Source organism: Neocloeon triangulifer, unplaced genomic scaffold (assembly GCF_031216515.1).
Source record: "Neocloeon triangulifer isolate White Clay Creek 2 clone unplaced genomic scaffold, ASM3121651v1 ptg000012l, whole genome shotgun sequence".
Lineage (NCBI taxonomy): Eukaryota > Metazoa > Arthropoda > Insecta > Ephemeroptera > Baetidae > Neocloeon > Neocloeon triangulifer.
In genome coordinates, this window is record NW_026775554.1 from 1,583,758 (window position 1) to 1,610,279 (window position 26,522).

The 26,522-nt window shown below is 41.3% G+C and overlaps 7 protein-coding genes across 13 annotated transcripts; 3 read left to right on the forward strand and 4 right to left on the reverse strand.

Annotated features, from left to right (window-relative positions):
• Positions 1-3: 3 nt before the first annotated feature.
• On the forward strand, positions 4-3,441 carry LOC132197303 (zinc finger protein on ecdysone puffs-like). Its single transcript, XM_059620519.1, has 12 exons — positions 4-164; positions 219-527; positions 585-728; positions 1,020-1,108; positions 1,482-1,809; positions 1,866-1,940; positions 1,997-2,098; positions 2,158-2,304; positions 2,361-2,462; positions 2,517-2,631; positions 2,687-2,817; positions 2,867-3,441. Exons 2-12 carry the CDS (start codon positions 336-338, stop codon positions 3,356-3,358), a joined length of 1,917 nt encoding a protein of 638 aa, XP_059476502.1. The 5' UTR covers positions 4-164; positions 219-335; the 3' UTR covers positions 3,359-3,441.
• Positions 3,442-3,857: 416 nt separating this feature from the next.
• Positions 3,858-8,722, reverse strand: LOC132197298 (alanine--tRNA ligase, cytoplasmic). 3 transcript variants are annotated; one of them, XM_059620508.1, is made up of 18 exons: positions 8,477-8,509; positions 8,224-8,373; positions 7,939-8,127; positions 7,731-7,876; positions 7,485-7,676; positions 7,280-7,424; positions 7,085-7,230; positions 6,769-7,031; positions 6,593-6,717; positions 6,382-6,532; positions 6,157-6,326; positions 5,848-6,105; positions 5,542-5,795; positions 5,374-5,482; positions 4,980-5,318; positions 4,810-4,923; positions 4,290-4,760; positions 3,858-4,222 (listed from the first exon to the last, which is right to left on the reverse strand). In XM_059620508.1, exons 1-18 carry the CDS (start codon positions 8,492-8,494, stop codon positions 4,013-4,015), a joined length of 3,450 nt encoding a protein of 1,149 aa, XP_059476491.1. In that variant the 5' UTR covers positions 8,495-8,509; the 3' UTR covers positions 3,858-4,012. The 3 variants fall into 3 exon arrangements, with proteins under 3 accessions (XP_059476491.1, XP_059476490.1, XP_059476488.1); XM_059620507.1 differs by lacking the exon at positions 8,477-8,509 and adding an exon at positions 8,625-8,722 and having other exon boundaries at positions 5,848-6,326; XM_059620505.1 differs by having other exon boundaries at positions 5,848-6,326.
• A 228-nt stretch (positions 8,723-8,950) lies between these two features.
• Positions 8,951-10,384, forward strand: LOC132197316 (WD repeat-containing protein 82). The gene is made up of 4 exons (XM_059620542.1): positions 8,951-9,090; positions 9,149-9,457; positions 9,513-9,703; positions 9,756-10,384. The coding sequence occupies exons 2-4, from the start codon at positions 9,156-9,158 to the stop codon at positions 10,202-10,204; spliced, it is 942 nt and encodes a 313-aa protein (XP_059476525.1). The 5' UTR covers positions 8,951-9,090; positions 9,149-9,155; the 3' UTR covers positions 10,205-10,384.
• Positions 10,219-13,507, reverse strand: LOC132197306 (negative elongation factor D). Its single transcript, XM_059620521.1, has 11 exons — positions 13,342-13,507; positions 13,172-13,281; positions 13,003-13,112; positions 12,844-12,953; positions 12,681-12,788; positions 12,480-12,629; positions 12,296-12,426; positions 11,403-12,048; positions 10,701-10,841; positions 10,516-10,645; positions 10,219-10,456 (listed from the first exon to the last, which is right to left on the reverse strand). Exons 1-11 carry the CDS (start codon positions 13,396-13,398, stop codon positions 10,425-10,427), a joined length of 1,725 nt encoding a protein of 574 aa, XP_059476504.1. The 5' UTR covers positions 13,399-13,507; the 3' UTR covers positions 10,219-10,424.
• Positions 13,508-13,592: 85 nt separating this feature from the next.
• LOC132197308 (nuclear factor of activated T-cells 5) lies at positions 13,593-20,629 on the forward strand. Of its 5 annotated transcripts, none has more exons than XR_009441837.1 (11): positions 13,593-13,810; positions 16,059-16,121; positions 16,231-16,280; positions 16,649-16,810; positions 16,872-17,065; positions 17,719-17,900; positions 17,956-18,128; positions 18,193-18,316; positions 19,017-19,124; positions 20,068-20,109; positions 20,261-20,360. XR_009441837.1 is itself a non-coding variant. In XM_059620524.1 (11 exons), exons 1-11 carry the CDS (start codon positions 13,747-13,749, stop codon positions 20,516-20,518), a joined length of 1,248 nt encoding a protein of 415 aa, XP_059476507.1. In that variant the 5' UTR covers positions 13,594-13,746; the 3' UTR covers positions 20,519-20,629. The 5 variants fall into 5 exon arrangements, 1 of the variants encoding a protein (XP_059476507.1); XR_009441838.1 differs by having other exon boundaries at positions 13,594-13,810; positions 19,039-19,124; XM_059620524.1 differs by lacking the exon at positions 19,017-19,124 and adding an exon at positions 20,475-20,629 and having other exon boundaries at positions 13,594-13,810; positions 20,261-20,410.
• LOC132197305 (origin recognition complex subunit 2) lies at positions 20,571-23,538 on the reverse strand. The gene is made up of 10 exons (XM_059620520.1): positions 23,458-23,538; positions 22,920-23,401; positions 22,688-22,816; positions 22,347-22,635; positions 22,085-22,292; positions 21,881-22,033; positions 21,625-21,822; positions 21,241-21,484; positions 20,957-21,187; positions 20,571-20,903 (listed from the first exon to the last, which is right to left on the reverse strand). Exons 2-10 carry the CDS (start codon positions 23,020-23,022, stop codon positions 20,698-20,700), a joined length of 1,761 nt encoding a protein of 586 aa, XP_059476503.1. The 5' UTR covers positions 23,023-23,401; positions 23,458-23,538; the 3' UTR covers positions 20,571-20,697.
• Positions 23,539-23,848: 310 nt separating this feature from the next.
• LOC132197320 (ER lumen protein-retaining receptor) lies at positions 23,849-26,166 on the reverse strand. Its single transcript, XM_059620547.1, has 5 exons — positions 25,989-26,166; positions 25,590-25,779; positions 25,183-25,252; positions 24,880-25,132; positions 23,849-24,593 (listed from the first exon to the last, which is right to left on the reverse strand). The coding sequence occupies exons 1-5, from the start codon at positions 26,077-26,079 to the stop codon at positions 24,559-24,561; spliced, it is 639 nt and encodes a 212-aa protein (XP_059476530.1). The 5' UTR covers positions 26,080-26,166; the 3' UTR covers positions 23,849-24,558.
• Positions 26,167-26,522: the final 356 nt, after the last annotated feature.

The window sequence follows — 26,522 nt, forward strand, 5'->3', positions numbered from 1 at the left end:
AAACCACAGCTATGACACGCCCCCACCACATCGCCATCGCCATTGTGGTTTTTGTTTTGTGTCGCACTTTTTGTGCGATTTCATCCACTTTCAAAGCTGATTTTTCGCAAAGTTGCAAACTTCTACAACCCTTGCGTATTTTAAAGTCATCCGAACCTTTACAGGTTTGATTTTTTACTATTAAACTTCGCATTTATAAAACAAAATTGTAATTCTAGCTGTTTGAACATCTGCATCTCTGCTCGTCCTTGCCGGCACAATTTATTTGATTTTTCTGGTTTTTTCAACCACTTGCGTTGGCCTGTTAGCCACCAGAACCAGAAGTCGACTTTGAGATGTCCTTCAACTATGGAGGCGGCGGGGCGCCAAACCCGTGGGGCGGCAATAATTTCCAGGGCAACGGAGGCATGGGGGGTTTCGGGGGAGGCCCAGCCAACATGAACATGAACCCAGCCCAGGCCCAACTAGCCATGGGTCTGATCACCAACCTTCTTGGCATGCAGCAACAGCAACAACCCCCTGTTAATGTATGTAAAAAGCACCGCATATTTTGTATTTGAATTTAATCGATAATTTCTGTACAGATGATGGGCCAGCAGCCCATGATGGGTGGCATGGGAGGCCAGCCAATGATGGGGGCAATGGGAAGTGGCTTTGGTGCAGGCGGAGGCAGCGTGGGGTACTCAACCGGCCGAAGTTATTCTCCTCCGAGACGCAGATTCCGCAGCGTGAGTATTTCCGCTAATTTTTCCAGGCTCTTCGTGCGTCGAAGGATTTGACAATGGCTCTGGTCTTTTGTGTCTCTTTGGAAGTAATTTTTTTCTCTAACCTGAGAGACTGCTTTCCAAGTCTCGAAACAAAAATTTGTGTGGCGAAGTGCCTGATGTCACTCAGGCGCCCTCCAATTTGTGGGCTTTGTCCTCTCACACAAAGCTCATTTGTTGGCATCCTCAAAAATCCTATTTTCCTCCGCATCACCTGCTGCTGCTGCCGCTTGGGGTTCTTTCTCATCTGCGTAGCCGTCTCCTCGTCGTAACCAAGCTCGAAGACCTGCCGGTGGTTCTGGAAAGTCTTATGATGATCGGAACAGGAGGCAGCCCAACAAGAGGTAAAACCAATACACCACTCTCATCTGTCGCATTTATCCCTAGACGCCTTCTCACTTCTGGACGAGAGTTCAACACGCACACCCTCACTCAGATAGGCAGCAACAATTTTTTTCATAATTTGTCTTCTGTTAAACTTAACAGATTTTTAATCAACCATTTGGTCTACTTTTTATGAATACCGAGCCAATTAATTGGAGAGTTTATTCAAGCAAAAATTTTCAAAGCCCTGGCGGACCATTTTCTCGGAATACAGGGTGGGTTTGGGGTTCCAGTGCAGTCCAAATCCAGTGGAAGTTTGGTTACAGGAATCCCTTTCTTTTCTAGCTTGGTATGACAAAAAATAGAAACTAATTTTAAATTTGCTTAAACCAGGGATGTACCAAGAGGAGGCAAGAGGGGTGGCAATTTTAGACCTAACAATAAGAAGGACGTGCCAAAGAAGGAAGAAAAGAAAAAGGTGGAAGAGAAAAAAGCCGAAGAAAAAAAGGTGCAAGTCGAAGTGAAAGAAGAAAAAGAAGTTGTTGTCAAGAGAGAGCCTGAGGATTCCGCAGCTGAGGTTGAAAAGCCGGAAGAGTTGGAAAAGCAAGATGAAGAGAAACCAGAGAAAAAAGTTGACGAAGAAAAGGAAGGCAGCCCAGAAAAGGGAAAGCAGGACGAGAAGAAAGCTGACGAAGAAGGCAGTCAAACTGGTGATCAAAGGGTAATTGAAGTGATTGATTTTTCCTACATTATTCTAATTTTGAGCTCTTCCAACAGGGTCTTGCTTTTGAGGGGCTGCCGAATGCTGCTTTCCGCTGCCACTTGTGCAAGAAGAGCATGTGGGACGCTAGGGTAGGAAAACCTTTTATTTCCAGTGAAATATTTTATATTTATTAAACCATTTTTAGTCATTTGACAATCACATTCACGGGGTGGCGCACCTGCGTATGCTGGACACAATCGAGAAGGAGTATTCGGCAAAGGCCAAGTCTCTGCGTGAAGCTTGCCATGTACGTGAATCATTTCAAAAAATTAAAAATAATCAAATAAAACTTTGATATAAATGCAGAGTGAGGAGTTGCGCATGCAGAGGAGCCTGGAGCACGACGCCAGGATGAAGAACAAACCTTTGCCGACCAGGCGTGACTTCTGCAAAATGTGCGACATGACCATCAATGGCTCCGTCTTGAGTCACCGTCGCTCCTCTCAGCACCAGGTACAAGCAAATCATTTCTAAACAAGTCCAAAATATAAACACATTTTGACATTTAGGCGCTGAAGAATCATTTGCACCCCAAGTGTTCCACTTGCCAGATCGATCTTCCGTCAAGGATTGATCTCGACATTCATGTTCTGACAGCCGAGCATTTGAAAGTGAGACTAATTTTGACTAATCTTGAAGCAACTTTCTAAAATTTTATTTCACAGAGGCTGTTCAGGGATGTGATCAGCAAGAACAAGGAGAGGAAGCGTGAAAGAAGTGGAGAAAGATCCAGGAAGAAGATTGAGCCAGTTGGAGAATTTGATCCGAAGAAACCAGTCGGTCAGTATAATGTTGTTGATTTGCTGGCAGGCGTTTTGAAAATTATTGTTTTTAGGGGAAAGCTTCATGTTGAAAGTGACTGGAATGTTCTGCAAGCTGTGCCGCCGCTTCTTCCTTAGAGAGGACCAAAATCTGAAGGACCATTGCAAAACCAAGGAACATTATGACAACTTGGTTGCTCATCAGGTTGGTTTTGAAGTTTAAATGGATTTGTGAGTAAAATCATTTTCTGCAGAAAGAGGAGATGAAAAAAGAAGAAGACGACGCAGCCAAGAAAAAGGAGGAAGAAAAAGCAGCTGAAATAGCTGAGGATGGTCCTGAAGCCAAGCGGGCAAAGTCTGACCAGGGTGACGTGGAAAAAGAGCTGTACGATCCGAATGTTGCGACTGAAGACCCCGAAGAACAAGAATTTCAAGAAGGACCAGAGGATGAAAATGAGAACGGCCTTGATCATGAGGGTGAGACCACAGAACTCGAGACTACGGAGACCATCCAGGAAAATGAGCAAATGGATCGCGAAATGATGCAACAGGACGAACTGTTTTTGGACGAGCTCGAAGCAGACTTAGGTTTTGAAAAAGTGGATAACGAGCAGGTCATGGAGAATCAGGATGATTTTCTACTAGAGGAGCAAGAGGCGCAGTTACCTCCTCAAGAGAAGTCTTCGCCAGGCAAGAGCAGGGGTCGAGGCGCTCGAAGAGGACGGGGTCGTGGTAGAGGCAAATAGGTGGAAAATTTTGTCTACAAATAAGTTGAGCTGAATTTTAAGCATTAAAGTTAGAGCTTGGCTCTTAAAATGGAAAATTTGTTTTTAATTTTATACACCTGTCAAAATAGAAGAGTAAATTTTCAGCACACTTTCTTTTGATATTCAAGGAACTTGTCACTGTTCAAAAATAAAATATTTTTCTTTACTAAATAGGTTCATTTATATTTCAATTATATTATATTTCAATTTTAAATGAAGTTGATAACAAAGCTCACAGATATTAAATCTTTTAATTTATACAGATGAGTTTTACAGTTCTGTTGACCCTGTTGGTGGGTTTGTGGCTCCAATGATGAACCAATTGTAGATGTTGATGCAGTTTTGGCTTATAGTGGTTACCATACAACCAGATCTTTGAATTAATTGTATAAATCATCCACAATTTAATCTTAAAAAGTAAAGAAATTCCTACAGACATTAAATTTTATCTACTTTTGGAATAATAAAACCAAATAAATCATTTGAAAAACTGAATCAAAAGAAGTGATCAACAGCATTTTATTAATAATGTCAACATTTCTTGCTCATTCATATATAAAAGAAAAGTAGCAAATGCGCGAATAATTGAGATAATCTGCCAGCACCAGTTCCTCTATTCAATAGGGGTGATGATTAATTGTAGACCTGCTTGCCAATTGGGTGGGCAGCCAAAGTCGTGCACCACCTCTTGACACACTGCAGCTCGTTCACTGCCTCCTTTACATTTTTCAGGGCGCTCAGGACTGCCAGGTCGCCAACCGTCACCCTTTCAGTGGCAAGGTAGGTGTTGTTGAGCAAATGCTTGTCCAGAGCTTTCAAGGCGTCCTTCAGTTGAGGGAAATTCTATCACAAACATAGTCAATTATGTTGGGATGATTATTTTGAAATTCTAGAGAAAAAAATTAGCTACCTTTCCATGGTGTGCATAATGAAGAAGGTGGTTGTGTGCAAAGTAGAGCCACTGCAGCACACGGCTCTGACCAAGGACATCTTTGCCACCCTTCAACTCTTCATTGGCAAGGTAGAGAATGATTGCAACAGAACCGTTCAAGGTCTCGTCGCCAACTTTGATGGAAACATCACCCTGGCTGCCCTTCTCCACCTTTGCTCCCTTTTCCTTGGCCAGGGCGTTGACCAATGCTTCCAAAGGGTTGCCTCCTAATGGACTGACGGCTGGGGCTGATTTCTGAGAGGGTGCCCCAGCAGAAGAGCCAAGTTTCGATTGGCCAAATGTCTGGGCCTTCTTTATGGCCTCTTGCAGACAGGCTATGTTGGTGCCTGAGGCTTGGGCAGCCTCAGGTTTGCCTCCGCCCTTGCCTTTCATCAGGGGTGCCACCTCGGATATCCATTCGTTGGCCTTCAGGCCCTTTGCTATTCCGGACTGATGGGATTTTTAGATATGTACTTTCATAAGAGTTTTATACACTTACAGGTGGGACGGCGCTGAGGCACACTATTTTTCCTGCTGTGGAATCCACGCTGAAAAGTATGGCACTCGTTTCGGCACAAATCGACTTCACCTGCTTCAGAGCACCGTCCAGCGCCTTTTTGTAAAAAAGGATTTGAATCAATCCATTTTCAGAGAGACAAAAATTCAGACCTTGGTGTTTGACAGTGCTTGCAGCTCGGCCACCAAAACATCCGGCTTTCCTCCCATTTTCTCCATTATTTCCTTCACTTCAGTCAAAACGTTGGCAGAAACTGCTGCCTTGCCTGCGCGCTCTTGGTCGTCGAGGCTCTTCTTCAGCGCAGACAAATTCTGGCGCAGTTCCTCCTTTTTCCAGTACGGAATGGTGGCGTGCGAGACGTCATCAATCAAGGACACAATCTTGCGCACCAAGTCCTTGCTCAGCTTCTTGTCCTGGCTCTTCTGCACGACTTTGACCTGCTCGTTCAATTGATTGGCTTCGTTCTCAAGCACTTCCGCTTTTTTGACTGCCTGTTAATATTTCCCAATAAAATTTTAACTTGAAAATCAATTGATTTTATTTTACTTTTGCTGCTTCATTTCCTGTCATAGCAATTATGCGCCTGATGCCCTTGGCTATAGCCTCTTCACTGGTTATCACAAAGTGCCCTATGTGACCTGTTTTCAGCATGTGACTGAAACCAAAAAGTCAAATCAATTGAAAGGAAAAGTAGACATTTTCTTTTTTCTTTACGTTCCACCGCAGAATTCCACAGAGGTTCCCATTCCAACATTGCTGTCTGGATCCTTTTCCAGATCCTCCACGGACACTCCCACAGACACAACCCTGACAGGGTCAGGATAGGCTTCGTCGAACATGGCTCTCAACCCTCGTATGGATTTGGCCACTCCCAGAGAGGCCTCTTTGGCAAACACCGGCTCATTCTGCGCTATTTTCTTATTGGTTATGACCTCAGTTTCCTTCACTTGGTTAGGAGTCATTGCTTTCTGCAATGGAATTAATTGTAAAATTATCAAATTGGTCATCTTTTGAACAAACCTTGCAGGTGAAGTCAAATCTGAATCTGTCGGGAGCAACGAGAGAACCCTTCTGGTCAGCTTCTCCTCCCAGCACGTTCCTCAGAGCAAAGTTCAGCAAGTGGGTGCCCGTGTGGTTGGCCATGACTTGGTATCTCCTCTCGCAGTCGAGTTTCAGCACAACCTGGTCTCCAACTTTTAGGGTGCCTGAGCCTTGGTGTCCAATGTGGATTACGTAGCCACCCCTGACAGCCACGTTTTTCACACAAAACTCAACAGACTGCACCAAAAACGTAAATAACAGAAACAATAACAAATTTTTAAAGCTTACCTCATCACCCTTCTTAGTCATGTAGCCCTCATCAAAAATTTGTCCACCCTGTTCTGCATAAAAGCAAGTCTTATCCAAAATCATTCCACAGTCTTGGCCTGCTTCAACTTTATCAACAAATTTCTTCTCCATCCGAAGTGCTATTATCTTTCCAGTGCACTGGGCGAATTCTAGATTCAATATTAATAAATCAAATAAAATTTATCTTAAATTTATTTATTCTACCATAATTAGCATCCTTGGCATTGCCAGCTTTGTAACTGTACTTGGAGCTGTCATCAGTCCTGGGAACCTTTTTGTTTTGCAACTCGGTTATTGCGTGCACATCCAGAGACAGCTGGTCGTCGGCAAGAGCGGCGCGGGCATTAGAAGCAAGCTATGTTCAAAAAGAAATTTTCAATTTAGCATATATTGATGAAACCATAATGAATAATACCTGTGCATGCATTTTGCAATGCTCGTAGACAACCATGTCGACAACAAGTCCTTTTTCCTCTGCCATCAACTGAGTCAAATCAACAGGGAAACCATAAGTGTCGTAGAGACGCCAGGCAACTTCGCCTAATTAAAAATTTCTTTTATACTCAAATTTATAAGTTGAAACTTATTTACCAGGCAAGACTGATGTTCCTGGCTCCAACTTCTCAACAGTCCGGTTCAACAAAGACCTGCCTCGAGCCAAAGTTTTTAGAAACTGGGTTTCCTCTTCATTTATTATTTCCTTGACAGCATTTGGGTCTCTGGTGACCTCAGGGAAAGTTTCTCCTAGCAAACTGACAACAGTGTCCACCAGAGTGCTGAAGAAGCCAGGTTTGGCGCCTAATTTCTCAGATCCGTAGCGGACAGCGCGGCGCAGAATTCTCCTCAAGACATATCTGAAGAAATTATTTCGTAAATCTTCTTGAAATGATAATCCTGTTTGAAGTACCCTCTGCCGGTGTTGTCGGGTCTTCCGCCGTCAGATAAGGCCACTGTTATGGTGCGAGCGTGGTCGGCCAGAACTCTGTAGGCCATGTCAGTGCCATCGACGTCATCCGCACCAACTCTTCCTTGGTACTTGGGGGCGCCAGTTCCCTGTGGAAAAATTTAAGATGTTGATTTCACATTGAAAAATTTTATCAACCTTCTCTATGGCTTCGAATATGGGCATGAATATGTCAGTGTCATAATTTGATCTTTTGTTCTGAATGACAGAAACCAGACGCTCAAAACCCATGCCGCAGTCTATGTGCTTTTTCGGCAGCAACTTGAGCGATCCGTCACTTTCTCTATAAATTTTACACAGAGTTTAGTTAAAATTTGGTATGATAAAATATTTCCTAACAGACCTGTTGAACTGGATGAACACCAGGTTCCAAATTTCAAGGACGTCAGGGTCATCCTGATTGACAAGGTGGGCTGCTTCTCGTCCACCAATTCGGTCAAAATGAAGTTCCGAGCAAGGACCACAAGGGCCAGTCTCTCCCATTTCCCAGAAGTTGTCTTTCATACTGCCAGGAAGGACGTGGCTCTCAGGGACTCTTAAAATATGAAATTGATTCAAATCGCATAGATTATAAAAAAAAAAAAAATACCCCAATTTGATCCAAATATCTCTGCACTCGTCATCGGGCAAAAGTCCGGCCTCGACGTCTCCCCCAAAATAAGTAACATAAAGCCTATCAGCAGGCAGTGCGCACACTTTGGTCAGGTACTCCCATGCCCAGGTACATATCTCTTTCTACAAGTTAAAAGTTTAATTTGAATTATTTTTAAAAATTAAAGGTAATTTGAATTATATACTTTGAAGTAGTCGCCAAAAGACCAATTTCCAAGCATCTCAAAAAAGGTGTGATGGTAAACATCCTTGCCAACGTCATCCAAATCGTTGTGCTTTCCTCCAGCACGGATGCACTTCTGGGTGTTGGTGGTTCTCACCATATGGAACAAGTCGCTGTTGGGGTCAGCGGTGCCCAAGAATATGGGCTTAAACTGAAAATTAACCATTTTCATTAGTTCAGCCAAAGCCATTCCCTTAAATCATTATGATTGCCAGAAAATATCGCAGATTTTCATTATTTAATTAACCTGATTCATGCCAGCATTGGCAAAGAGCAGGGTAGGGTCATCGTGAGGTATGGTCGACGACGAATGGACATACTCGTGCTTTTTCTGCTTCACGAAGAAGTCGATGAAAGACTTCCTGATGTCCTTGGCGCTCGTTTTCTCGTGCATTTTCTGAAAGAAAAGTTGACCAACTGAGTGAAAAGTTCAAAAGTCGCGACGAGCAAAATGCTTTGCTGTCAAAAATCTGCGTGAGAAAGGTCAGCATCCAACATACTGCGGCGTGATCTGCCATATGATGAAAGAGAAACAAATGTTTGCGAACTGACCACACGACGCTCGGAGCCGGATTTAATAGAGCGCGTGAAAAGGGCGCGCATTGATATCGCAGAGCGTTTGATAATCAAAATTAGCGCAATATTTACCTTCCTCTTCAGGGACACGTGTAATGTGGAGCTCCGTTTACAACGGAACGGGAGCAAAACAGGCGGAGAAGGATCAAGGAAAGGAGAAAGGAGGCGGGGCACTGTGGCCAATAACCAGCGTAATACCAACTTAAATATTTATATTTTGAAAATTTGGTTCATGCCTATTTATGTACTATTAGATACAATGTAAATAAAATTTTTTTTCGAAAAAACAATATTTATATTGCCTTGGAAAAAATTAAATTTTTGTAATGGTTAAACTGGGTTAAACATTAAAATAATAATAATCTTAATTAAGTTAAGTTGGCACGACGAGTCGTCTTTTCAACTTTTCATGGCTTTCTTTTTGTATCAAAGCCGGATTGTTGTTGATGCTGCATTGCGTCTGCTTTTTCACGATTTTTCACTGAAAATTGTCGTTACTCTTTCTCCAACTGTGTGTATTTATAAACTAAAAAAATCGGTAACATATAAAAAGTAGTAAAATTGTTTATTTTCACCCACTAAACGTTGATTTTCAGGACAAAAATGAAGCTCGTCGACAACGTCGTGAAGAGTTTCAAAGTGGCAAAAATTTTCCGGCAAAATACAAATAAAATAAACTGCGTCGACTTCAGTCCTGATGGCTTGAGCATCGTTTCGTCGAGCGAAGACGATCAGATCGTCATCTACGACTGCGAAAAGGGCACGCAAGTGCGGACCATCAACAGCAAAAAATACGGCGTCGAGTTGATCCTCTTCACACACGCCAAGAACACGGCCATCCACAGTTCAACCAAAATCGATGACACAATCCGCTACCTTTCACTCCATGATAACAAATACATTAGGTATTATTATTATCCATCCCATAAATTGATTTGTAATTTTTTATATTCTCTGCAGATATTTTCCCGGACACACAAAGAAAGTGGTCACACTTTCCATGGCCCCGACAGAAGATCAATTCCTCTCAGGTTCGTTAGACAAGACTCTGCGGCTGTGGGACATTCGGTCTCCCAACTGCCATGGCCTGATGCACCTTTCGGGTAGACCAGTGGCTGCCTTTGACCCTGAAGGCCTTATATTTGCTGCGGGTAATTCAAATTTAAATGATTTATTCACAAAATCTATCCAATATTTCTCTAGGTATAAACAGTGACGTCATCAAGCTCTACGACCTGAGGTCCTTCGACAGGGGTCCCTTCACCACGTTCAAACTGCCCGCGGAGAAAGAGTGCGACTGGACGGGGCTTAAGTTCAGCAGAGACGGAAAGACAATTCTCGTGTCCACAAACGGCTCCCTAATCAGACTAGTGGACGCCTTCACTGGCCAGGCCCTGCAGACCTTCACCGGACACTTCAACAACAAGGGCATTCCAATCGAGGCGTCCTTCAGCCCCGACTCGCAGTATGTCTTCAGCGGCTCAACCGACGGCAAAATCCACGTGTGGAATGCGGACACTGGCTATAAACTTTGCGTGTTAAACGGCGACCACACGGCGCCCGTCCAGTGTGTACAGTTCAATCCCAAGTACATGATGCTCGCGTCTGCGTGTACGAACATGTCCTTCTGGCTTCCGACGATTGACGAATAACTTCGTAATTAATTTCCTTTAACCAATTTTTATTTTATTTAAACACAAAAAACAAAAAATAATGTGTACGTGGGAGGCTTGATCAGAATGCAGATCAAATGTATGTAATTGTGAACTATTCTGTACAAATTTACAAATACGTGCAAATATGAATGAAATAAAACGATTGGGAAATCATGATCTGTACATTTGTTTAAATGCATAAAATTCACATTGAGGCTTACAAGTTAACATAATTGGCCTTGCAGTAAACTGAAATCAAGTAATCTATATTAGTGCAAAAAAAAAATTATAGTCAGACTTCCATGTACCTATAAATTCGGAAACAGGATCATTCTCTCCATCCCCTCGAGTGGTCCCCGTCACTTCCTCGTGCTCAACCATTGGTAAGAAAAGTTGCACAAACTCTCCAGTGTATGGTGGAGAAATGGCCTCCAAAACCTAAAGCAACACAATTATAATAAAGTTGAGGAGAAAGTAAAACGAGATGATTGACCTCAGTGACAAAGTATCTGATTAGTGAGATATCTGTGTCTCCTCGCTGCCAGCACTGGATCACATATTGGACAACAGGCACAACGCATCCCACACTCAAAAGGGTCACCATACGGTCCAGCAACATTTTCCTCATCTCCAACTGGAAATAAATAAAGTTTAATAATTCAAATTCAACGCAAAATGCTGTAATATGAAATTAATTCATTAATGCCATTAATGGTTGCTTGCTATATATATTCAAAAATAAGTATCATATAAATATTTTTATAATTCTTAAAAATGTTTAGCCATGCTCCAAATAAAATGTGGCCAAACTGCTGATTAACAAAGTTTCCAAATCCCATCATCATTTTTTTAAATAAAGAGTGGTCTTTCGTAAAATACCAGAATCATTTTTTTAAGTAAAGAGAATGAAATGAAATTTGAAAGGTTCATTGATGAAACCTCGGCATTTCTTAATTTATGTTTACTGTGGTCTCTTGGAATGGTACGGCTAAATTTTTAGAGTTGGGTCTTCTTTCGTTACTATTTCCTTTAGCCTAGACACATTTTAATAGCTTTTATATTCGTCAACTCGGGATAGTCCTGCTTGAATTTCAAACTTTTTAAAAACGCAATTAATCCGCGGCTTCTTTTAATCCTTTGTGAAATACCGTCTTATAATTATTATTGCTATATTCATATTTGAATTTGCACAAACCTGCACCAAAATTTCGAGCTCGTCCTGTTTGCTTTCGAAAAGTCGGATGAGCAAATTGAGGACGGCCCTGTGCAGCAACTGGTGGCACGTGACCACCTCGTCCAGCAGGGCCAAGTGAATGGGGGTGTGCTCGGTGCTGAGTTTAAAGTAACTGGGCTCGGTGACGACGCACTCGACCCACCGAACCACCCCGACGGCCACCACCGGAAAGCGGATGCAGTTGTACAGGGTGTTGAGTTCGGCAATGATTTCGGTGGAGCTGGGGTTGCTGCAGCAGATGGCGTGCACCTTCTCGATGGCCTGCATGGTGGGCTTGAGCTCCTCCTTGCTGGCCGGTTTGTTCCTGCCGCGGCCGCCCTCGCTCACACTGACCGCGTACGCCAGCAGGAACATGTATTTGGGCTTGTGTTCGGGGTTGAGCTTCACCGAGGGCCGGAAAAGGACGTCGACGAGCAGCTCGAGCAGGTGCGGGGTGCGGATGAGTTCGATGGGCGGCGGGTCGTTGGAGTTGTAGTGGCGGTACAGCAGGCTGATGTCTGCGGGGTTCAAAGAGTTGCGGGCGAACATCGAGGACAGCGCCTGACACGCCACTGGGTGGCTCGAGCTGCCATTCAGGGACATTGTGATTGGTGTGACGTCGTGACCACTGCAAAACATCAAGAAAATTAAAATTCATTTAATCTTTTTGCTATTTAATTCTGATATCGTATTTTATTGAATTAAAAAATACAAATTGATTTTTTCAATTTACTTCCTTAAATTTGGTTCCAGAATGTAAATTAAAATTAACTCACAAATCAAAACCAATTTGAGAATTTAGTTGAAATAAAATTAACGAATAATAGTTTGAAATTATCATAGAAATCAATACATTTCTTCACAAATCAACTTACTTTTCTCTGGCACACTTGGTTATTTCTTGAGACAATCTCTTCATGTTTGAACCACCCTTTGCCTCTTGAGCCAAAACTTGAAGCAGAACTTGACTGTAGACAAATGTGTGTTGACCGTGGCAGACCATTTTCTAAAATTTAAAAATTGAAACCAATTCAAAATTGTTTTCCTTAACAATCTTACAGCGCATTCAGCCAAACTGGTCGGCCTGTTTTCGTGGTTGTTCAGGTAACTCGCGACGGCAGTCTTCAAAACTCGAGAAAACACTTCAATTTGTTGGGCAGCGGTTGAGATGCTCGTTATCTCTCCTTGGAATCCGGCATCAGAAATGAGCTGCAAGTTCAATTGTAAAAATATACTTAAAAAAATATTCATTTTATAAACCTTAATGGTAAAGTTAAGCATCAAACAGTCGGGATATTCTTCGGCAAGACGATAGACCAGAGATCTCCAAGTGGGATGATCGATAATTTCAGTCAACCATCCAGGTGTCTGAAATCGTCAAATTTTGAATAAGTAATTTGTAAAAATTGTAAATTTTACACACTTCTCCCTCCTCTGTGAAAATAGTGTCTGCCTTTTTGGGGTCGAAAGTTTTGAGGACCATTTCTTTCAAGTGGTTTTCCACCATCGCCTGCACATCGGTCACTTTGGCACCTGAAATACCAATTAAAATCAAAGTAACAAAAGAAATATTATAACCTACCAGCTAATATAAGCCATTCTGCCAAAAGGTTTGCGGTTTGAGCGACAGCACTGTAGTTTCCAGAAAGCAATTCGATCACCTGCTCAGGGTTTCCTCCAGCTTGGAAATATCTTTATATAAAAGCAAAAAATAAGACTTTGAATTTAATTTAAATAGTTGAAGGTCTCACCTTTTGAGTTGGACGAAAATTCCTGGTTCCATAATGTAGTCGGGAGTGCTGAATTTCTTGAGACATTCCGAAAGCACTTCTTCCGGATTTTCAACTTCTCCAGCGTCGGACTAAAAATCCAAAAGAGAACTTGAAAAAAAGCTTCTTCTGAAAAAAATGTTTCAACTCACGTCATTATCCGCGGAGTCTCCACCTCCCCATCCATCACCCTCGTACTCATCATCCATTTTAATCCAGTTCAAATTCGAATTTGAGTCAAAAAGTTGGGAGAAAACAAAAATTGTTTTGTGTATGAAAAATAAACAAGCGAATTTAGCATTTAGCTTCCAGGATCGTCCACCAGAGGCAATTTTGCATGCTCGAAGAAAGCGCTTTTTTGCCGCTAGATGTCTCTGTCGTCGGAGCTAGAAAAAGTGGATGGCATGGGCGTGTCCGCCGAATAGAAGGGGTAAAAATAGTGCGAGAGAAAGACGACGGACGGATAATTAGTGAAAGAAAACACGTAATTCGAGTGCAGCGCAACATTCCTCTGGCACGAGCGGCGCGACCGAGACGTGCGGGACACCCTGAGCGACATGTTCCTCAACTCGTCCGAAAACACGGCGTTCAAGAGCCGCAAGCAGGCCTCCAGCACCAGGGGTAATAATTTATTTTCATCTTGCGCAATTAATTTTCCTTTCCTTCCGAGTCCACCTCTTTTTAATTCCGCACGAATTCCGCCCCGGGCTTTGACCTTGAGGAATCGGCGAGCGCCAAAATATGAGGGGGTCGATGAACTTGTTGTTTTGGCGAAAACCAACAAGAACAAGTCTTTCTATCGATCGGTGCATCTCTCCGTGTTTATGTATCTCTGACGTCACGCGCGAGGTGCATTTAATTTATTTTTGCCGCATCCTTGAACGGTCTCTCTTGTGCAGTAAACAGACAATTAAATGCGCGAATGTTTTCTTGCCATTTTTTGCGCGGTGCCCCCGGAGACGACACGGGTACGCAGCAGCAAACACTGTCACATCAATTATTATTATTAATTTTTTTTGCTCGTCCATCTGTATAATTATTGCGAAACGAGGAAAGCATGCGTGTCATTTGAATATTTATTATTCTTTTTATTGCCCCTCAATTTTTTTTTCACGTCTCATTGGAATAATTTTTTTCATTCATTCGCCGCGTGTTTTGCACTTTCTCCGTCGTGCCAAGTGCACAGGATTAAAATTAAGCGAGGCTTGCAACAGATGCATTGTCAATAGTTTGTTGATGCTCCACTTACTCCATTGATCAAGAACACACACACTTCATCCGACACGTCCAAGTTAATAAACTTCGTCTTATTTGCATAGCTTCGTCTTCTTCCTCCTTCGCATTAAACAAACCCGACCTTTACAATAAATTATCGTCATTGCGTTTGTTTTTCTGCGATTAAAAGAATAATGAGATATCGTGAAGACAATTATTGCATTTTTTGTTAATCTTAAATCGTGGATTTTTAGAAGAAACTAAATTTTGAAAAAGGCACATGAATTCGTTTTCATTCTATAAAATTTTAAGAGCCACGCTTGATTCGTTTTATTTTATCCAGAATATTTTAAGGTCAAAATCCTGTTAAAATTTGCATATCTATAAACCAGGATCAGAGGTTCGCATGATTTATCGGTACTAATTTTTCCTGCCAAATTTATTCAAATTTCTGGATTATTTTATCCTGACTTGACCAAATTTGGTTCAAAGCTCAAAGAATTAGGACATAATTAATTTTTGCTTAATATTTTTTCCTGCAAAATTCGTAATTATCTGTTGACCCTTTATATAGGCTTATCAAATTGAAAGTTTTAATTTTTTGCACTTTTTTTGTCTATTGTTTTTCCCGACGGTGTTTGGCCTTTTCAAAGCGCACTGCGACCTCATTCATATAATCATGATCTGATATATTTTCTCTTGATCGCAATCGCCTGTCGTAAAATTAACTCTGGTATAAGAAGATTCTAGATTAGAATTCGCGATCGCAGGTTTTTCCCGCTGAGACAAGTGAATTGAGCCGCTTAAAGGCGCCGCTAAGCTGTGGAGCTGCAAATCAATGTGAATTGCTTGTAAAGTCATTAAACATGCATTATTTTTTTATTGAGAATTGCCCGGAAAAGGAAATACTTGAGAACAGGGAAATAAAAGTAATTGCAAAAATAGAAAAAGAATTAACCGCGTTTTATTATTAAATTATTAATTTGAAGCATGAAACCTGCAATTCCTTTGTGTGTTCTAAAAGAGTTAAGATTTTAAGTAGATTGGTTGTGTAATAAAGGTAATTTTTCACCTCAAATTGCAGAAAAGTTAGAATTAATTCATTAAATAGTAATTAATTTTATATAATGAAGAAAATAGCTGAATTAACAAGGAATTTGTGATATCTACACTGAAATTAAAACTTCTCGACCTTTTCCAATAAAAACAATGAAATTTCCAAAATTTCTTTATGTCAACCGGCCTTTTGAATTAATTTTTCCATCTTAATTGGGGTGATATGAACGTGATTTGCTGAAATTTTTATCAATTTTGATTGGATCAATTTTAAGAAATTTATTTTTCGCATTTTTATTATTTTGTTATTTTAAAATGAAAATTATTTTGTAATCAAAACCGTTATTTATTATTAGAAAAATAAATTCTATCGGTATTGATTTATTTTGAAAATCTGCTCCACAGCGGACGCAACGTTTGCCATTCTCGCGCGTGATGGGGTCGAGCTTTTTTTTATTATTCGACCCGGTCGGGGTCAAGTTTCTCGTCGCGCGTGAAAACACGCGTCTGTCATGACAAACGGCGTGTTTGTCGCACTAATTGCTCAATTAACTTGTTTGTCTTGGTTATTGAAACGAGCGTTTTGTTTTGTCCGCAGGTCGGCTGCCGGCGCCTGACCAGCAGGCCAAGAGGGCTCGTCTGCTCGCCCCACCCCCGGCAGGTAGGCAAACTGCTGATTGATTGCTTTGACCTCTCAATGACGAAATAATAACCGTGTTTTCGACTCGCAGGAAAGTTCCACTCGATAATTATTAATTTTCTCTCCGCAGACCCATGTGACAATTCCAACGACTCCGGCCTGGGCGTCGATTTCAATGAGGTATAATTTTTTAATGTGAAATATGAATTTTTTAAATTAATTTGAAATGAAAAACAACTGTAAATTTAACAAAATAATAAATTCAGAGGAATTAAAACAAGTATTGAATTTGTTAATTAATTCAGTTTCTTTTAATTTTTCTATAATTTTTTTAATTAAAATCAACTGAAAATAGGCGTGCAATTAAAAAAAGTATTTAACTGAAAAATTTAAGTTAGTATAATTTCCATTATTCAGATAAAACTGTAGAACATCGTTCATTTTTTTTTAATTCAGGAAGCGTGAAATAAATTGGCAACCACTCAATTTTTTGCTTTATTTATCGACGTCGCCTTGGAAGAGATACAAACAAAATTCGCAATTTGCAGGATGAATCTCTGAGCGGATTTTCCCGCGCCGTCACGTCCGACGGCAGCATTTCCTTGAATGTGATTTCCCAGCCCGAGAGTCAACACCGAGCTCGATATCAAACCGAGGGCAGCAGAGGCGCCGTCAAAGATGCCTCCGGCCAAGGTCACCCGGTGGTTAAGGTATTTTTATTAATTTTTTTTTCTATAATAATTTACTGACGCATCCATCAACTTTTGACAGCTGGACGGGTACGACAGGGCAGCTGTGCTGCAGGTCTTCATTGGCTGCGATGACGAACGCATGGTCAATCCACATTTGTTCTACCAGGCGTGCCGAGTCAGTGGCAAGACTGCCAGTCCCTGCGCCGAGAGCTGCGTCGCCGGCACCAATGTGCTCGAACTCACTTTCAACAAGGAGAATCAGTTTACAATTATGTACGTTCCGAGTCGTGAGAATTAACTAATTTTAAAAAGATTTTAATAGATTTAGAGATTTTAACTATTGATGGTTCTTGTGGTGAATGTGAAAAATATTTCTTTTCACCTTTTTGCCCTTTAAGTTCTTACTAAAGATGGCAGTTTACTCTGAAAATTGGAACAAAATCTTTGACTTTTATGTTTAAATTATCATTAGATTCCACAAGATTCTAAATGGTAACAAAAAATTAAATGCAAAAACACTCCTTTCCTTTTTATAAGCTGTATAATCAAAAGGTGAAAAATGTCCATTAAATAAGAAAATCAGAATATTCAGAACAAATTAATAATGGGTCTGTGAATTTCAAATTGAAATTTTATCTGGATTTTAAAAATCTCGCCAGGAAATGCAAAGTTTTTGCTCTTTTTGAAAGTTCGCCTATTGCATAATTTTGATTATGGGGGTGAATCAGTTTATGAATCTTAAGGGGCTAATCAACCTTATATTTGAATGACCCAGTGTAAATTTTATGAGTTATTGTCTGAGTCTCACTGATTCCATCTTGGCAAACCCAAAATAAATTGAATTTTTCGCCAAATTTTGTATTCCTGCAACTTAATCTGCACAATATTCAGCATGCACTAATATATTCTTTAATTTTTTCCTGCAGTTGTGATTGTGTCGGAATCTTAAAGCAGAGGAATGTGGACGTTGCGCAGAGAGTGGAGAACGCCTGTGCCCAGAAGTCGAGAAAGAAGAGCACAAGGTGTCGGCTAGTTTTTCGCACGCAAGTCGAGCTGCCCAACGGAATGACTGAGACGCTGCAAGTCCTCTCCAATCCCATCGCATGCAGTAAGATCAGAATTCATTTTTTCATTCAAATTTGGAAACTCGTTTTCCTCTGCAGCACAACTGCCGGGAATGCCGGAAATACTGAAAGTGTCGAGGACGTCGTCGTCGTCCGAGGGCGGAAAGGAGCTTTTCGTGCTGGGCAAAAACTTCCTCAAGGACTCGAGGGTGGTTTTCCAGGGCAGAGGGTGGAAAAATGAAGCCGTTCCCGAGAAAGAATATTTGCAGCCAGTGAGTGTTTCTAGTCGAGTTTCATTTGGAAAAGTGTAAATGTTTGTTCTTTTCAAAATTCCAGACCCACTTGGTGTGCACAATCCCTGCGTACTGTGGGTCGTCGTTGCCCGAAACCGTGGAAATGTTTGTGCGGTCCAACAGCCGTCAAAGTGAGGCGGTCCATTTCACTTATAACCAATCTGCAGGTAAAATTTCGTGACTTTGCTGGTGTCTTATCAGAAGTCTTGGCATTCCTCCTGTTCACTGGCAAACTATAAATCAGGCCAACGAGCAATTATTTCAATTTAATTTGCACAAATGCCTGCTTTTTGGTTGCACACCTCACACGGCCAAGGTTTCTCGAAGCTCTATGAAAACTAATTCTGCAAATGTTTTTTCTCTCTCGAGAGATCACATTGCAACACTGACCAAGAAATTCATAAAAACGCCTGAATTGAACGAATTGAAATAATTTTCCTCGTGAAAAGTCAAAGTTATGAGTTTCTTAATACGTTATGGATGAATGACTGCCAAGCATAGCGGATGCAAAGTGTGGCTGGGATCATCAAGGGCGCCCTTTTGCAGCATTGAGAGATTTAGTAAATCTTGCGCCCTTGTTGTGTGTTCGTAAACTTGGGGGTGCGGATGAGCGTGTGCTTGTGTTTGCACCCGAAATGCTTACATGCGCCTCAGTCAGGTTCTTGAAATTAACAAAATCCAGGCAGACACTCATTTCGCCTCTCTCACATTTTATTCAAAATCAAGAGCCAGACACGGCACATTAGTCATAATGAAGCAAATTTCCCTGGGCACTTTTCCGTTTTCCATCAACCGCGCGGATTGAAAAAAATTTGTACAAAAATCAGAGGGAAATTTGTCAAATTGCTGTGCCTAACATATTGCAAGATTCTTCTGTTGGTGCAAATAGCCATCAAGACCACAATTAAGAGCTGAAAGCGGAATCGCCAGGCAAAAATGCACCCACTTAAGTTGGCCCCGAGGACATCATTTCTGGTGAAGTATCAAACATATTCGCAACAGCGCCCTTCGCCACAAGTTCCATAACTATATATTTAACTCTCGTTGTGGCGCGGGGGTTGCTTCATATTTCAATGAGAGCCAACCTGCGAGGCTGCCCTTAATTGTTTCCGGAAAATTTAATTTATTTGGCAAACTCGCAGGTTGCGTGGAAATTGGCCTATGATTGTGGATTGGCTTCATGGACTAATTTCAAAACGGAGAAGCAAGTTTTCAGAGTTGGACTCGCACGCACACTTGATTTATTCACGCACACACATATATGCCGAGAGTGCTGGGAAAACTCGCAAATTTCAGAAAACTTGCTTTGAGCGAGTGAAACGTGTGGCACTGATTATGATTTTTACCCTATATGCATGGCTATGGAACGGTGGAGTGATTCGGGGGGAGGGGGGAGCCGAAAAATTTCCTCCGACAAGTCACTATTTGTAAATTTTGCTCGGAAACTCGGGAATTGTTTCGCCTAAAAAAATGTAGTGATTTTTCATAGTGACGAGCAGGAAATTTTAAGTCAGCCATTCAGACTTTCCGCGTTTTTTTGTTGGAAACTACTGTTGAAACAATTTACATTAAATTTGGAAGGTCTGTCTCTGAATCTCAGCTTCACCCAAATTGATTGATTTTTCATTTTAAAAGAGGATTTTGCAAAGATGGGTGGACGCCGAGTGACGGTGGCTGTTGCGAATGGCCATGCAGACTGCAGGGCAGAGGCCAATCATCAAAACATAATATTTCTTATTTCGAGCTCTACTCGGAGTTGATTTAAAAATATAAAAATCAAAACGTCCTGACCAGAGCGCCGACGTGCCTTTCAGTCTGTCTGAGTGAGTGAGTGAGCAAGCGCAGACTTTTCCACAGCCATGTCGTTTTAAAACCCTTTCCAAGATAATTTTGCTAACTCGACTTTTTCATTCTCCAGATGGCAGGTGGGGACAGCAGGTTGTCCAGCCACCCCCACAGAGTAAGTTCCGTCAAAGTTATAAAGAAAAAAAACGGGCTTCTCCATTATTTATTCATACGAAAAATAAATTTGAAATAATCAAAATGAAAAATAAATTGATTCTTAAAGTTCATACGAGTTTTTTTTTTTAATTATCTTTTATGCGTTTCAGGCAACGTGTGTGAGCTTTTGCAAGATCTGATATCGGCGAAGCCGTTGCCTCCGCAGAGTGGCACCAGCGTTGAGAAATTCCTGTCGGACATTGAGCAGCAGCCGCAGCCGTCGGTAACCGCAGAGGGCGACCCTTTCTACCTGGCGACGGGTATCTATCAGTTGAATTGACTTTTACCCTCCTGTACTAATCGCGTTCTTTTGATTTGCCACAGCCGGCCAAACAGAGAGCTCGGTTTTAGATCCAATCGTTCAGTAATCTAGACATTTATACAGAATTATGTTGACTAAGCAAAAATCGTTATTACTCGTCTGTGCAAATATATATCTGTGTTTACTAACAAAATAAACAATCATTAGTGTAAGTTACTTTAAAGAGTTGTTTCTTCGATTCCTTTTGATAAAATTAAACAAATATCACATTTTGGTGTTAAAAATCTACATATCAAAATTGTGAGACGATTTGAACTCTCGCAGGATGGCGTGAGGTAAAGGCAGGTGCAGCATTTCTGATCCGTCAAAGCCTTTCTTGACTTTGACCAATTTGTGATCCAAAAATTCAGTCAGTTGCGCTCGCAGGGCCAGATCGCTGCTCACAATAAACTGCTCCCTAGCCTCGTGGTATAAATCTCGGAATGACATTCCTAAAGCAAATTAATTTTTACTTTCAAAAGTATAATTTTTTGATAAAACCAACCAGAGTAATTTGCTTCCTTGACTTCAAGTTGTTTTTCCATGAGGATGTTGAGAATCTTCTTTGCATTCGAAGTGAGTGACTGAAAGACGCTGTGCAAAGAGGCGAGCACCATTTTGCCACTCTGCTGCACCATGACCGAATTTTCAAAAGCAGTCTCTTCGTTATACGGGAGCATGGTCGTCGCATCTTGCCACACCAAATTCAGTTTTGCCAACAGACCTTGGTCCAACACTGAAAGAAAATTATCATTAAAAATAGTTTTAAAAAGTGATTTGGACATTTACATAGGGGTGCGTTGATGTGGTCGATTGAGGCCACCAAGTGGATTTTCTTGGCTGTCGAAATCCTGGCAATGACATTCTGCGCCTTGGTGGACTGCAAGGCTTGGCCGTCCAGGTTGTTGATGAGCAAGTAGAGGTGCTGAGAGTCGGGTCGGTTGAACTGTCGTAGAATAAGATTGCAACACTCGTTCTCGTCTCCAGGCACCGCAGGCATTTCCATTATGTCTCTGATTATAGATGTAAAGATCTGCAATTGAAATTAATTTTTAAATATCATTAAAATCACACACCAAGCATTAAGTGAAGAAAACCAATTGGATTACATTGACAGGTTTTAAACAATCAATTATATTTTAAAACGTATACTTTTGAAATAGCTTTAGTTACATCTTTAAGAGTTAGAGTTGGGAAGAAGCCATTGATGACAATAGCATCATCCTCGTCGGAGGAAACAAATTTTCTCAGCGAATTCAAAAGGGCCGCCTTCGAGCCCAGGCCGTAGAGGAGAAGCGAAAATCCTTCCAGCAACAAGCACTGCCAGCGTTCAAATTTTGTCTCCAGATTCTTTGTGATGGCTTTGCACTCCTATTTCACAAATCTCAAGACTTGCCAAAATTTCAGAGAATAATTTATTTAAATTGACCTTTTCGTGTTTCTTGGTCATTGACTGAAGAGCTTCTTGAATGGTTTCTTGGTCCAGTCTGGGCTTTTCCAGCTTTTGCAGAGAGTGATTCGATGTCATAACTTTGAACGAAACATGGGCATCGAAATAATCCTCGGCTGAGAAGGACTTGGCCTGAAATTTTAGTAATGAAATTTTGAGTAGAAATTTAAACTAAATTAAAACCTGTTTGATAATTTTCTGCTTTGATTCCTCCTGAGCAGTTGCCCTGTTTGGAGTTGTCCTGTTCCTTTTGTCAGGGACCTCGTCTTCTTCCTCGTCGCTCTCACTGGAACTGTCACTGTACTGCAGGTCACTGTCATCCTCATCCAGCATTTTGTTGATGCACTTCTTCACATTTGATCTCTGCACTCTTGGCGTTTCCGCAACTTTCCTTCAATTATCAAAATCTTCAGTTTTATTAAATCCATAAAATTATAATTAAAACCTTCTGGCTCCGGGGGTTCTCTTGGCACTCTCAGGGGTTTTCGGCTCCATTCTTCTCCCGCCCGGAGTTTTTGGAGTTTTCGGCGCCTCCACTTCCGCACTTCCTCTCCTCCTCTTCCTCTCCGGCGTCGAAGGCTCGTCCTCAGCAGCTGCTCTCTTCTTGGTCAGACTGATCACCTTTGTTTCAGGTATGACTTGCAGTGAGTTGAATGCAGCGGCACTGCTTCTCCGGCGCCGAGTTGGCTCCACCTTTTGTGCAGGTTTGTTGTAAGAATCCTCCGTAAAAAGAGCTGAACATTTTCGACTGATTTAATAAATTGTTTTCTGAATAAGGAACCAAACCTCTTGGCGTGAGTGGCACTCGGTCTCGGACATCGTCGTCTTCATCGTCCGTGAGAATAAACGGCTCGAAATTATCGGCGGCGGAAAAAGTCCTCTTCTTTTTTGCAGAGCTCCCGTGAAGCTTTTCAGCTGCATAAAAAAAATACGCAAATTTTAAAATGATAAATATGCAATCGGTAAATAAACAGAAATTTTTACACTTGAGAGAAAAGATTTCAATGAGCGATCGAACCTTTGGAGCCTGTGACGAAGAGCAATTCTTCCACATCTTCGTCGCAAATGACTTTGACTTTGAGTTCCTCCTCTTCGCTCGACTTTCCCGTTTCCTTGGACATTTTAACCTAAATGTTACCGATTTTTTTAATAAAAAGAAAAGACAGCTAGAACTGGACGGGACAAAACAACACGACGAGCGGGAACAACAGCTGTGGCTGGGGAAAAGAAAAGAAACAGATGAAGATCAAGCAATGGAGGGAAAAAATTGAGTAGCCAATGAGAGGCGGTTTACGGAGAACCAAGGCTTTTTGAGCCAATCAGTGCGCGGAATTTAACGTATTGGAGCGAAATGCACGTGTGCCGCGCGACTACTCCTTTGTCCATCGACCACCACGGGCTGAGCACGCAACCAACGATCGTAGACGTAGTTTCCATTGATTAATACACAGTCGATCTATGAAGGAAGAGAGCGGAGGCGGTTCAAGCTGGAGTCATTATCTTTAGTTTGAGAAAGGAAATTGGTTAAATGTCTGTGGCGGTAATTTGTCTCTTACACATCAACAGCCGATGGACACGATGTGGAGTGTTTTCTGGTCTACTAGCTGCAATTTATGGGCGCTTCTCTTCAGCAAATATCCTGGAATGTTGGCCAGCTTTAAAATATTCAACTGTAAAAGGCGTTTTTGAAATTAAATTAAAAGTAATTACACCAAATAAAACAAAATTGAACTTTACCTTCAAATTGTAATTGCTACTTTCTTTAAAATCTTAAAAATACTCTTTTAAAAAAGAAGACAACCAACATAGCAGAAGAAGGGAGTAAGTTTGCAGTGGCAATTTCTCTCAATTGGCTTTTCAAAACCAGTTGTTCCACTTGTGTGCCTGTCCAAACTAATTTCTTACATAAATTCTTAAGCGCAGATGATTAAAAGCAGGCAGTGCAAGTACTTTTTATTTTAAAAGCTTTATTCATGATGAATTACACATAAGACGTCCCTTTTATTTGGTAAATTATGATAAATTCACGCGCACTCGCAAACAAACAGACTTAAAACAAAACTCGTTTGTTTTTCTTCTTCACTCCCTTAACTGGCACTCATTCTCAAGCTAGACTTTCTCATCAGAAATAATAACCACTCGGCACAAAATTAAGAAGTACAAAATATCAGCCAACCTGCATTTTCACTCGGGAGACGATAGAAGGAATTATTACAGTTTGCTGAGCCGATAGAGTAATTTAAGGCGGCTCGGAAATTATTATCGAATCGGTTGCTCTTGAGAGACACAAGACTTGTTGCGCTACGGATTTTCTATTTTCCTCTACGAATATTGCTACAAATGGCGTTGGAAATTTAATTCTTTGGACTGGCCGAATCACAGAATGCACGGAGGCGCGTGCATCGATGGCCGACAATTACAAAACGATAAAACATTATGACTCACGACGTGCATTCAAAAATGGAACCTAGTGAACAACCTGTTGAAATGTTTACATATTATCAAGTGCGCCTGACAATTTCTCAAATAATTAATTAAGTTATTAATTAACGTGAAGTAATGCCGGGCTTGGTTCCGAAATTGGCAAAGTTGGGGACTAAAAGGGTGCAGACCTCTCAAAGCACCTAGACCAAGCCCTTGTGCTTCTCTTGCTGCGCTTAGGCTGGTAACTGTAACTTCTTGCCTCGCAACACTGAAATTATCCAATTTTAAAATTAATCCAACAATAATTAAAATTCTCAGCATTTAATGGTGTAGTTTTATAATTTTAATTTAGCGAATTTTGTAATCAATTTCATTTTTTATGTGGTATCAAATATAAAGTGGCATTAATTGAATTTTTGAAATAAAGAATTATTGAGAATTGAATAAATTAGAGTTAAAATTTGATTTAATTAGATAAGCAATTGAAAATGGTTGACTTTGTCTGGTAAACTTTAATGTTAATTATAAATTTTAAAAAAAAATGAATTTTGTACCCTTTGTGATGTAAAGGTAAAAGAAGTCACAGTAGAGAACGGTTTGCACCACACCGGCCACGATGGCGATGAGGTCGTAGTGGTCCTCGGCCCAGTAGCGGTAAATCCAGTTGAAGAGATACAGTCCTCGGTACATGCCCAATGCGAAAAGGTAGTGCGACGTGATGCTTTCGGCCTCGCCCGTTTTCGATACCATGAACAACTGCGGCAGAATCGCCACCGACTCGAGGTAGATCGAGAATGTCCACAAAATCTTCAGGAGAGACAGGATTAATTAAAGAATTGACAGATAAAAGAACTCACCTCCAAAACTTGGAAGTCGTGGTTGATGAGGAGAGCAAGACCGATGGCAGGCACGATCAGAAACTCAATCCTATGGGGAACAAAAAGTGAAAATCATTTTGAATTTTACCTTTTATTGTTAAAATTTATGAATTATATATTTCCAACTTATAATTAAATTGCTTAAAAAAGTATTGAAAAGAATAAAAATTATTTTTGGTGAAAGAAATTAAAAAAAATAAATATTGCATAGAAAAAAAAACTTAATTGAACTCAAAGAGCCAAAACTGAAGGACTTGGTCTAATATCTATAAAATTATCATTTTTTTTTCTAATTGAATGGCAAGTTTAGAATCATCTTTCATAAAAAAAAAAAAAAAAATGCTATTCTGTATTTCGGGGAAAATCCTCTGAAGTGCAATTTGTACCTGAAAGTGTCGTGGTTGTGGTCGTAGGTGGCCTTGAACTTGGCGTACATCAGGTAGAGGGTGGCATAGGAGGCGGCCAGGAAGACCACCTTCATGACCGAGTTGTAGAGCGAGATGTACGAGGTGACGAGATCGAGATACCTGGTGGTGTAGACGATGGCGAACAGCACCTGGCTCTTGCCGCTGATGCCTGCGAATCAGGGTAAAAAGTCACCTGGCGAAACCGGTCGGCTAAGATTTTCAATCTTGGGTCGACAAAGAAGGACCCTCGGGGCCGGTTTCAGGGCTCCGAGGGCCCCCGGGGGCGACTGGGGCCCGCAAAGGCCGACGTAAACAAAGCAACGCCGACAGCGTCGGGGGCGGCCGACGGGGGCGGATTTGAGAGGGGGCCGCGCTTACCGGCACACGACCGCGACATCCATATCTTGCGCAGCAGCACGATGATGGCCAGCAGGTGCGAAATGTCGCCGAGGAGCCGAAAAATGTTCATTTCGACGGCAGTCGCTGCTCCGAAGTGCGAAGATGGCAGAAAAATGACGTGGCCTCAGCTGTTGTTGTCGAGTCGGGGGCGTGGCCGACCTTCTGTGATTCCTTCGGTTGAACCAACACACGGGGCGCTTCGACTGAGTCGACTTAACAAAAAACTTAAGTTGAGTCCGCGCCGCATCCTCTACATATAAGTCTCAACTTAAGTTGAGTCTAAGTCCGCCAGGTGTAGAGCAAGCAAAAAATAAAATCGTATTTTTTTTTTCATTCAAGGAGGCTCTAGCAATTTTTTCATAAGAGTTTTGTTAGGATATGATTATTTTTTTTGTCCATGAACACCCAAATTTTATATTTTATCTTGTAGTAAACAGTTCAACAGTATTTAAAATGTAAATTGAAAAATTTTTAGCAAAAAATTTCGGACCCAATATTTTCTTTCATGGAAAA

Coding starts and splice junctions, on each gene's coding strand:
- LOC132197303 (XM_059620519.1), top strand. CDS start 336: ATGTCCTTCAACTATGGAGGCGGCGGGGCGCCAAACCCGTGGGGCGGC. Junction 2,463..2,516: donor TGACAGCCGAGCATTTGAAA/GTGAGACTAATT, acceptor TTTATTTCACAG/AGGCTGTTCAGGGATGTGAT. Junction 2,818..2,866: donor ACAACTTGGTTGCTCATCAG/GTTGGTTTTGAA, acceptor CATTTTCTGCAG/AAAGAGGAGATGAAAAAAGA.
- LOC132197298 (XM_059620505.1), bottom strand. Junction 8,128..8,223: donor CCAATGCTGGCATGAATCAG/GTTAATTAAATA, acceptor GTTAATTTTCAG/TTTAAGCCCATATTCTTGGG. Junction 5,319..5,373: donor CAGGAAATGAAGCAGCAAAA/GTAAAATAAAAT, acceptor AAATATTAACAG/GCAGTCAAAAAAGCGGAAGT.
- LOC132197316 (XM_059620542.1), top strand. CDS start 9,156: ATGAAGCTCGTCGACAACGTCGTGAAGAGTTTCAAAGTGGCAAAAATT. Junction 9,458..9,512: donor CATGATAACAAATACATTAG/GTATTATTATTA, acceptor TATTCTCTGCAG/ATATTTTCCCGGACACACAA. Junction 9,704..9,755: donor AGGCCTTATATTTGCTGCGG/GTAATTCAAATT, acceptor ATATTTCTCTAG/GTATAAACAGTGACGTCATC.
- LOC132197306 (XM_059620521.1), bottom strand. CDS start 13,398: ATGGATGATGAGTACGAGGGTGATGGATGGGGAGGTGGAGACTCCGCG. Junction 13,282..13,341: donor GAGACTCCGCGGATAATGAC/GTGAGTTGAAAC, acceptor TTGGATTTTTAG/TCCGACGCTGGAGAAGTTGA. Junction 12,427..12,479: donor CCAGTTTGGCTGAATGCGCT/GTAAGATTGTTA, acceptor TTTAAATTTTAG/AAAATGGTCTGCCACGGTCA.
- LOC132197308 (XM_059620524.1), top strand. CDS start 13,747: ATGTTCCTCAACTCGTCCGAAAACACGGCGTTCAAGAGCCGCAAGCAG. Junction 13,811..16,058: donor GCAGGCCTCCAGCACCAGGG/GTAATAATTTAT, acceptor TTTTGTCCGCAG/GTCGGCTGCCGGCGCCTGAC. Junction 16,811..16,871: donor AAGGTCACCCGGTGGTTAAG/GTATTTTTATTA, acceptor AACTTTTGACAG/CTGGACGGGTACGACAGGGC.
- LOC132197305 (XM_059620520.1), bottom strand. CDS start 23,022: ATGTCCAAGGAAACGGGAAAGTCGAGCGAAGAGGAGGAACTCAAAGTC. Junction 22,817..22,919: donor CTTCGTCACAGGCTCCAAAG/GTTCGATCGCTC, acceptor TTTTTTATGCAG/CTGAAAAGCTTCACGGGAGC. Junction 21,823..21,880: donor TGACCAAGAAACACGAAAAG/GTCAATTTAAAT, acceptor TTTGTGAAATAG/GAGTGCAAAGCCATCACAAA.
- LOC132197320 (XM_059620547.1), bottom strand. CDS start 26,079: ATGAACATTTTTCGGCTCCTCGGCGACATTTCGCACCTGCTGGCCATC. Junction 25,133..25,182: donor ACGACTTCCAAGTTTTGGAG/GTGAGTTCTTTT, acceptor TCTCTCCTGAAG/ATTTTGTGGACATTCTCGAT. Junction 24,594..24,879: donor TTACCTTTACATCACAAAGG/GTACAAAATTCA, acceptor GGATAATTTCAG/TGTTGCGAGGCAAGAAGTTA.